We start from the raw sequence: 10,879 nt of genomic DNA on the forward strand, positions 1-10,879 counted from the left end.
TCAATAGAAATAAAATTTTTACAAAATTTTCTATAGAAATATTTGAAAAAAGTAGAAATAAAAAAATCGACGAAGTCTTCTATAAAAATAAAATTTTGACAAAATTTTCTATAGAAATATTTGAAAAAAGTAGAAATAAAATTTTGACAAAATTTTCTGTAGAAATAAAATTTTGACAAATTTTCTATAGAAGAAATAAAATTTTGACAAAATTTTCTATAAAAAAAAATTTCGACACAATCTTCTATAAAAATCAAATTTTGACAAAATTTTCTATAGAAGAAATAAAATTTTAACAAAATTTTCTATAAAAAAAATTTCGACAAAATCTTCTATAAAAATAACGTTTTGACAAAATTTTCTATAGAAATATTTGAAAAAAGTAGAAATAAAATTTTGACAAAATAAGCAAAATTATCGGGTTTAAAATTATTTAAATTTAAAATTTTCTATAGAAGAAATAAAATTTTGACAAAATTTGCTATAGAAGAAATACAATTTTGACAAAATTTTCTATAGAAATAAAATTTTTACAAAATTTTCTATAAAAAAAATTGACAAAGTCTTCTATAAAAATAAAATTTTGACAAAATTTTCTATAGAAATATTTGAAAAAAGTAGAAATAAAATTTTGACAAAATTTTCTATAGAAATAAAATTTTGACAAATTCTCTATAGAAGCAATAAAATTTTGACAAAATTTTCTATAAAAAAAAAATCGACAAAATTTTCTATAGAAATAAAATTTTGACCAAATTTTCTATAGAAATATTTGAAAAAAGTAGAAATAAAATTTTGACAAAATTTTCTATAGAAATAAAATTTTGAAAAAATTTTCCATTGAAATAAATTTTTACAAAAGTTTTTGTAGAAATAAACTTTTAACAAAAGTTTCTACAAAAATAATATTTTGACAACATTTTCTATAGAAATAAAATTTAAAAAAAAAAATTCTATAGAAATAAAATGTTGACAAAATTGTCTATAGAAATAAAATGTTGACAAAATAGATATTTTGGTTTGGTAGTTGTTTGGTAAAATTTGCTCCAAATTTTGGTAGATTATTTTTGGCTCAAGTGGCATCTCAATCCGTGGGACTTTTGCGTCTGAGGTATTTTGGAGAGTAATGTTGGTACTAAAAAACTACTAAATTGTCGATCGTCTCGAGACGGTACTTCGCCGAGAATGGACCATAATATCACAGAGCTAGTTTTGTATAGCTTGTGGTGCCTTAGTCGACTGTTGGAAGGACATAATTCGTGTCAAAATTTGGTAATTCGCACAAATCTATACTTGCTCTTAAATATTTTGTTTTGCACAATAAAATTGAAAAAAAAATATATAGCGATCTACTTTGCTACATACATCAGCCAGAATAGTAATTAGAACTTTGTTTACACCCAATGATTTTCAATTTTAAACAAGCAAGTTAATTCTCTGAGCAAAATCGACATTTTAACTGCACAAAATACTTTCCAAACAACGCAACTTGAAAATATTTAGTGAGTAGACCTGTTGTTATAAAAAAAGAATATTAAAATGGGAGGGTCGCGCCCTCTTTTTTCAAAGTAATGGCTGGATGCTATCCAGCAAACTATTTACACGGTACTGAGAAAAAGCTACAACTGCAACAATTTGTTTTGATTTTTGCTTAGCCATATGTTGTGTATTTAGTAAATATCATTTAGAAAATTTGAAAAATCTAAAGTAGAAAAACTAAGTTTTTGCAGCTAAAATTCGGCCATAGATAAGTACCTTCAGAGATTGTGTGCTAATTTAACCTTAAATATGAAGTATTCCAAACTGATTTTTTTATATTTGTATAATGAGTAAACAATTACACTTCTCATTCCTTTTCAATTAAAAAATAAATATAAATAAGTAATGAAATATTTTTTCCCAATTTTTCACTGAACAGCACAGAATATCTGGCACCATTTGTTGTATGTCCAATCAGGGTTAACTCTGCAACCCAACGTAAACTTGATAAATGCAAAAAAACAAATGAATTAGCATCATTAGTCTTTTTGTAGACTAGACCCAAACACATCCACTAAATGCTCGTTTCAATAATGAAACAGACCAAGGATCCTCATCATTCAATTGATGAATGCTACTTAGATTCATTTTCATTTATTTTCTTTTTTTTATTCTTTGTTTCATTTTGATTCTGTCTAAAACGAAATAAATCCATTTATTAGTTACGTGCTAATGGTGATGACTCACTTTGCATTGTAATTCATTAAAAAGATTTTTATGAATGAAGTACATTAGAGCTAATTACAGTTCAGTTGTTACAAATAGCTCAAGGATGACTTTGATTTGTATTCAGTTTTTATTGATGTTACCACTGCATTAAAATACCATGCAACTTAAGTAAAAACAACATGCCAGGTTGTTGTTGCAGACATTTTTCGACTATCGGGACCGGTTGCCACTCGAGCCCAAAATAATCTACCAAAATTTGGAGAAAATTTTACTAAACAAAAAATCTTATTTTGAAAAATATTATTTTTATAGAAAATTTTGTCAAAATTTTGTTTCTATAGAAAATTTTTTCAAAATTTTATTTCTATAGAAAATTCTGTCAAAATTTTATTTCTATAGAAAATTTTGTCAAAATTTTATTTCTATAGAAATTCTGTCAAAATTTTATTTCTATAGAAAATTTTGTCAACATGTTATTTCTATAGAAAATTTTGTCAAAATTTTATTTCTCTAGAATATTTTATTTCTATAGAAACTTTTGTCAACATTTTATTTCTATAGAATTTTTTTTTCAAAATTTTATTTCTATAGAAAATTTTGTCAACATTTTATTTCTATAGAAAATTTTGTCAAAATTTTATTTCTATATAAAATTTTGTCAAAATTTTATGTCTATAGAAAATTCTGTCAAAATTTTATTTCTATAGAAAATTTTGTCAAAATTTTATTTCTATAGAAAATTTTGTCAACATTTGATTTCTATAAAAAATTTTGTCAATGTTTTATTTCTATAGAAAATTTTGTCAAAATTTTATTTCTATAGAAAATTTTGTCAAAATTTTATTTCTATAGAAAATTTTTTCAAAATTTTATTTCTATAGAAATTTTTTTTCAAAATTTTATTTCTCTAGAAAATTTTATTTCTATAGAAACTTTTGTCAACATTTTATTTCTATAGAATTTTTTTTCAAAATTTTATTTCTCTAGAAAATTTTGTCCACATTTTATTTCTATAGAAAATTTTGTTAAAAATTTTTTTCTATAGAAAATTTTTCCAACATTTTGTTTCTATAGAAAATTTTGTCAAAATTTTATTTCTATAGTAAATTTTGTCAAAATTTTATTTTTAAAGAAAATGTTGTCAAAATTTTATTTCTATGGAAAATTTTGTCAAAATTTAATTTCTATAGAAAATTTTGTCAAAATTTTATTTCTATAGAAAATATTGTCAAAATTTTATTTCTATAGAAAAATTTGTCAAATGTTATTTTTATAAAAACTTTTATCAAAATTTTATTTCTATAGAAAATTTTGTCAAAATTTAATTTCTATAGAAAATGTTGTCAACATTTTATTTCTATGGAAAATTTTGTCAAAATTTTATTTCTATAGAAAATTTTGTCAAAATCGTATTTCTATAGAAAATTTTGTCAAAATTTAATTTCTATAGAAAATTTTGTCAAAATTTTATTCCTATGGAAAATTTTGTAAAAATTTTATTTCTATAGAAAATTTTGTCAAAATCGTATTTCTATAGAAAATTTTGTCAAAATTTTATTTCTATAGAAAAATTTGTCAAAATGTTATTTTTGTAAAGATTTTTATCAAAATTTTATTCTATAGAAGATTTTATCAACATTTATTTATTTTTATAAAAAAGTTTGTCAAAATTTTATTTCTATAGAAGATTTTGTCAAAATTTCATTTCTATAGAAGATTTTGTTAAAACTTTATTTCTACAGAAAAATTTGTCAAAATGTTATTTTTATAAAAACTTTTATCAAAATTTTATTCTATAGAAGATTTTATCAAAATTTATTTATTTTGTATAAACAATTTTGTCAAAATTTTTTAAAATTTTATTTCTATAGAAAATTTTGTCAAAATTTTATTTCTATAGAAGATTTTGTCAAAATTTTATTTCTATAGAAAATTTGATCAAATTTTTATTTGTATTGAAGATTTTGTCAAAATTTTATTTCTATAGAAAATTTTGTCAAAACTTTATGCTATAGAAGATTTTATCAATATTTATTTATTTTGTATAAAAAATTTTGTCAAAATTTATTAAAATTTTATTTCTATAGAAAATTTTGTCAAAATTTTATTTCTATAGAAGATTTTGTCAAAATTTTATTTCTATAGGAAATTTGATCAAATTTTTATTTGTGTAGAAGATTTTGTCAAAATTTTATTTCTATAGAAAATTTTATCAAAATTTTATTTTTATCTAAGTTGGAGAAGAATAACTAGCAAAATCTACCAAAACATCAAGAATTATACCAATCTACCAAACAGTAAAAAATCTACCATTTTTGTGGCAACCGTGCTATGGACTCCATTATTATAGAATAGTTTACGAACTTTTCTCTTATTAGTGAAAGCAATTCTAGATTTAGCTCTATGTTAAGAGCTAGATCTACCCTATATACAGAGTTTAACTCCAATCCATCTACTAGCTTTCTTGTATAACAATACACCTATTAAATAACATATCGTATGATAACTTTGTAAAAATCTTAAATCATTTATACTACATTTAATTACAACAAAATATTTGAACTTCGTCTCAAATTCACTAATTAAACAAATGGATCAGATATTAACACATTATTTAATATATTTTTTCCATATAAACCTTTTAATTACAACACAAAACCCTCCATTATTTCTACTGACATCAGCAAATATACGAGTATTGCCTTAAGTTGTGCTTTTAATAAATGTGATTTAATACAATTATAATGAGTTACTCATGCATGTATTCAATATTCATCTGTATGGCATTGTTCCTTGAAAAATTCCTGGTAATGGTAAATTTGTTAATAATTCCTTGTTTACATTGTCTCATTATAAATTGGTAAAATATAATACAAGGGAAACTTAATCCCTGTAGAACACACATACACACACAGATGTGAACTAGTCTATGAAATATGCAATGTTTGCATTATTGTTATAATTCAGAGAGTTGTTAGTAGCAATACCATTGCTTTATTTGAGCTTGGTAAGCAGATCCTTTTAATTTGTGCATGTTGTGTAGCAACAAAATCTTATGTTATTACATATTTACTTATGCTACCAGCAAGATATTTTACTCAAATACATATTACTAAAACTATATGATATCTAAGAACGACCACTCACCCACACACCAACACGTACATATTCTCTATACTCCTAGAACAATGTCGACACTCTTACACTTTTGTACATATGTAACATAGTGATCCAATATAGCAATGATTTGCAACTAAACCAAAGAGAAAACTCCCTTCAATGAGATTTGTTCCTTGTTCCTTGTTTTTTTTTTTTTGTAGTAAACATTTGCCTTTCTCTTTAAATGAATGGATTAAATGCTAAACCAACATGAACAACTGTTACCGTTATCGAATGTGTGTGTGTGACAGAGATAGAGAACGAGAGAGGATATGTAACATATATTGTATTAATCATTTTGTCGTTTTTTTGCAGGTGGTTCCGTAAGACCCACAAAAGGCTGGAAAGCAGAACACAAGGCAGCACGTACCCTTGGTATAATCATGGGTGTATTTCTTTTATGTTGGCTACCATTTTTTCTATGGTAAGTATCAAGTATAAATAAAAACTACGAGTTACCAATAAATTTAAGAGAGTATGACACACAACTCCGTTATATACTGGTGCAAAATAATGAATATCGCCACAAGTAATGAATATGTTGGCGATTTTATGTAATGAAAGCAACGAGAACGATAGATTTCATTGTATTAACGTAAAATTCGTTGCAGCAAATTTTCCCATATGAAAAATAAAACAATTAATGTAAAAACCTTGCTGTAGGTCAAGGCTAAATTGTTACTATTTTTTTTTTGTAGGATGGCCATAAACTACGTTCCCAGTATATTGACATTAAGACAGACGCACGGTGAGAGAATAAAGATCCATTTCCGCTCCAACTATCAAAAATAATATATTTACAATTTTTTGTCGTTCATATATTGAAATGTTAAATAGATTGGAGAACTTAAGTAATTTTTCTACATATCGGACAGACCCTCTACCCTATTCAGATATTGAAAAATGAAAACTACGAGGGTTGCTTTTTATATCTCGGGATTAGGGAGCAAAAAGAAATATTAATAGTCGAAAATCGCTTTTTTGTTTTTAAAATATTCCCCATTAAGATCTATATACTTTTCCATGTGTTTGGACCCATTGCCGAAGTACTTTTGTCACTTTGATTGAGGGGGAAGACAGAGCGTTAATATCAACCACTTTCACATTTTTTAATTTTGAATTATACCCAAGCTACAGCCTTCAATTATGACGCAATCATTCTGAAATTTGGATCATATTCGTTTTTTATCTACACGCTGGGAGCCACCGTGGTATAATGGTTAGCATGCCCGCCTTGCATACACAAAGTCGTGGGTTCGATTCCTGCTTCGACCGAACACCAAAAACTTTTTCAGCGGTGGATTATCCCACCTCAGTAATGCTGGTGACATTTCTGAGGGTTTCAAAGCTTCTCTAAGTGGTTTCACAGTAATGTGGAACGCCGTTCGGACTCGGCTATAAAAAGAAGGTCCCTTGTCATTGAGCTCAACATGGAATCGGGCAGCACTCAGTGATAAGAAAGAAGTTCACCAATGTGGTACCACAATGGACTGAATAGTCTAAGTGAGCCTGATACATCGGGCTGCCACCTAACCTAACCTACACCCTGGTCCCCATATAGACCGACCCCCCGCCCAATTTTGGATCTTGAACATTTAAACAACGCAATGTTTACCCGATTTGCCTGAAATTTAAAACCTAGAAGTATTGTAGGTCCACAAACAATTTTGCTGAATATGGTGAGTATCGGTCCATGTTTTGGTATAACCCTCATATAGACCGATCTACCGATTTGACTTCGTGCACTTTCAGAAACCCCAATTTTAGGCAATTTTCATCTTACACACAAAAAAATAAAATATGAATGTGTACATAAATTTGTACATTTTTATAAATTTATGAACTTTCCATAAAAAAATATGTACACTTACATAATATATTGTTTTCGTAAATACTTGTGAAATTATACATTTTTTAATAATATGGATGGTTTCATAAAATCAATGAAACTTTACTTAATATATCAAAAATACTGGTTTTCTCTTAGCGTGAGAGAACCACAACATAGAGTTACTCTCATATGTAACAAGACAAGCATATAATACGAGACAAAAAAAAAGGAAATATAACGTTTTGAAGGAAACACGTGTGTTTGAGTTTTTCAGTACAGTTTGAGTCGACGTCGCGATTCGAAGAATTTTTATTGCTGTAAAAAATTGACAAAAAAAATATTAAATGGAAGCGTTGGGACCTCCTTTTTATAGCCGAGTCCGAACGGCGTTCCACATTGCAGTGAAACCACTTAGAGAAGCTTTGAAACACTCTGAGGTGGGATAACCCACTGCTGAAAAACTTTTTGGTGTTCGGTCGAAGCAGGAATCGAACCCACGACCTTATCTATGCAAGGCGAGCATGCTAACCATTGCACCACGGTGAGTGCCTAAAAATGGAATTCGTTGAGCCAATGTTTAAAAGCTCACATTATCGTGATGAAAAGTGGGGTCCGTCTTCGGCAGTTGGTTTTCATGATTTCTAGGAAGACAACTGACAAACAAATGTTTGCGTACCGAAAAGTCAGGCGATCATTTGCTTATTTGTTGGATTTGGCACATCTTGAAACACTCACACATTCGACTGCTCTTCACTCTCGGGCTCATATGCGTAAATCCATGATTCATCAACTGCAACGATTTTTGGAGCATTTCCTTCGACCAAACGACACGAGCCTTTTTAGAACGATTGACAAATTGGGTGTGATCGAATGTGAACCGATTTTTTGATGGTCAAATGATCACGCATGTCTTAGGTTGAATTCGTCAAACATTGAATTAAATTCATCGATGTACTGTTGTTGAGTTAATCCACGTCGAAAGTTGTAATGTTCGTACGAAAATGTTTACGATTTAATTCCATTTTTTGGGGCGAGATAATTCTTTTAATTTGCTATAAACAACACAAATAGCACTCGTATATCCAAAACGTTCCAAGTAGGTATAATCCCAAGCTTGAGCCACGCTAGTATTCCGATCACGAAATATAAAAGGCAACCCTCATATTAGACCTCTCCTGTTGTCCCTGTAATTTTCAAGTAAATTTGAAAATGGAAAACTTTCGTATGCCTTCTCTGTTAGAAGATACACACAAAAAAATAATACATTTATTTTATGAATAGTGTTCACAAAAATTTTCCAAACACGGGATTCATAAATTATATGAAAACAATTCATAAAATAAAAAAATACAGGTTTTCATTGACTATGAATGTGTACATAATATGAATGTAATTTTTAATATTATAAACGAAGTATACATATATTTGTCATTGAAAAATATGTATGTACTTTTACATAATATATACTAAAAACGTAATGTATTATATGTAACTTTTCTTTTAAATTTTTTCCCCTGATTGTTAATGCCTGCACAATTGGTCAAAATGTATGAACCAATTTATTAAAACCCGCGTTAAAATCCAGCCAGCAAAGAACATAGTTTTATAATATTTTATATTATTAATTAACATGACCACCAACGCTTCCAGTTAATATTGTTTGTTCGTCAATTTTTTCTAAAGCAATAAAAAATCTTCGAATCGCGACGGCGACTCAAACTGTACTGAAAAACTCAAACACAACAAAATCACGTGTTGCCTTCAAAACGTTACGTTTCGGTTTTTGTCTCGTATTATATGATTGTATTGTATACATATGAGAGTAACTCTATGTTGTGGCTCTCTCAAGCTAAGAGAAAACCAGTATTTTTGATATATTAAGTAAAATTTCATTAATTTTATGAAACCGTCTCTACATATTATTAAAAAATGCATAATTTCATAACAAGTATTTATGAAAACAATATATTATGTAAGTGTGCACATTTTTTATGAAAAAGTCCATAAATTTATAAAAATGTACAAATTTATGTACAAATTCATATTTTATTTTTTTGTGTGTAACTTTAAAAGATGTAAATTTATTATCTCTCCCAGTCATATTTACGCCGAAGCCTATGGAAATTTACTTCTTCACCCATAAAGCTCGATTATAATAATTACATACATAAATCATGGAATTTATATATACTTATTTAGTATAGCAGGGGAAAGCTCCCACTTCCCGGCTACATATAAATAAATGAAATCTCTTATTCTCGTAGGTGTATTTTTGTACTATAAATTTTTCTTATATTAATTTAACTTCAATATTTCATTATATCTCTATCCTTTAAAAGTACCCAGAATACACATATGTGCAATGACTATTCCCCATAAGGAATAACAGAAAATTGCCTTCATTTAAAAGCTTTTAATTTACACAGCAGCATATCAATTGCTATATACATTTAGTAATTCAATTAAATATGTCCTCTCCCCCACCCCATGTCAATAATAACAATGCATTTATATATCCCAAACACCTTCCTCCCCACCTTAAAACTCTTTCAACACTATGGTAAATTGTAATTGCATCAAACTAATTAACTGTTATTGTTTTTACTTTTCTCTTTCTTCTCTTTTACTCTCACACTGTCTGCATCTGTCAACTCTGTTATGTAGGTATGTTATTACATCGCTGTGTGGTCCAGCATGCCCATGCCCTGATGTTGTGGTGGCCGTACTCTTTTGGATTGGTTATTTTAATTCAACACTTAATCCACTCATTTATGCTTATTTCAATCGAGATTTTCGAGAAGCATTTCGCAATACCCTAGAATGTGTTCTACCATGTTTGGAGAAACGTAATCCTTACAATGCTTATTATGTGTAGCAGATGTAAGAGCCAGTAAAGCAACCATCAATCTGTCAGATCAACTTCATTGTTTTACGGTTTACTTCTTAGAACACACGCCACCCCCTCCTCAAACCGAACCAAAACCGAAGATACCACATCAGTAACGAAGCCACAAGTGGATTGGTGAAGCAGCAGCAGCAACAGCATCGGGAGAATTTGCAGTATTTCACACAAAATAAAGATGAAATTCAATATAAATTTATTTTTAATGTTTACGCTGACACCTTAGAAGAGATGGAGTAATGAAAGCTATTTAAAATAGAAGTAAATAACAATGTTGCGTACACTTGAAAAAAAAAAAAAAACAAAATGACTTAATATACATTAGAGGTGTGCACGTGACACGAAATTGTTGTGACTCACGAAAATTTTCGAGACTCACGAGGGAGTCGTGATTCACGCTAACGGCAACGGCGTGAGTGTGCGTGAGTCACGAAAATAATATCTTCGTGAGTGTGCGTGAGTAACGAATTTCGGAAAAACACACTCACGAAAATAATTCCGCGTACGAACATAAAATGCTTACGAGTTGAATTCATTTATAATTTTAGTGACACCCTAGGTGTAAAGAGTTTTATAATGCTCTCGATTTTAATCATGCTCATGTATTCGTGAGTCACGATATTTTTCGTGAGTCACGATGTTTTTCGTCAGTCACGATATTTTTCGTGAGTCACGGCATCTAAAAGATTTTCGTGCGTGAGTGTGCGTGAGTGTGCGTGAGTACAATTTTTCTTTTCGTGAGCGTGAGCCCTACCAAAAAATATCGTGCGTGAATCAGA

At 28.5% G+C, this 10,879-nt stretch overlaps 1 protein-coding gene across 3 annotated transcripts in view; it reads left to right on the plus strand.

The window, feature by feature from the left end:
- The window catches only part of LOC142224564 (octopamine receptor beta-3R-like), a 99,044-nt gene extending 88,642 nt beyond the window's left edge, over nucleotides 1-10,402 (plus strand). For 2 of the 3 annotated variants that reach the window (XM_075294364.1, XM_075294425.1), the window contains 2 exons: nucleotides 5,683-5,791; nucleotides 9,863-10,402. In XM_075294364.1, the coding sequence (XP_075150479.1) occupies nucleotides 5,683-5,791; nucleotides 9,863-10,073 (320 nt within the window). In that variant the 3' untranslated portion in view covers nucleotides 10,074-10,402. The remainder of the gene's footprint in view (nucleotides 1-5,682; nucleotides 5,792-9,862) is intronic. The other variant, XM_075294396.1, reaches the window with a different exon arrangement.
- Nucleotides 10,403-10,879: the final 477 nt, after the last annotated feature.

Source organism: Haematobia irritans, chromosome 1 (genome assembly GCF_050003625.1).
Source record: "Haematobia irritans isolate KBUSLIRL chromosome 1, ASM5000362v1, whole genome shotgun sequence".
Lineage (NCBI taxonomy): Eukaryota > Metazoa > Arthropoda > Insecta > Diptera > Muscidae > Haematobia > Haematobia irritans.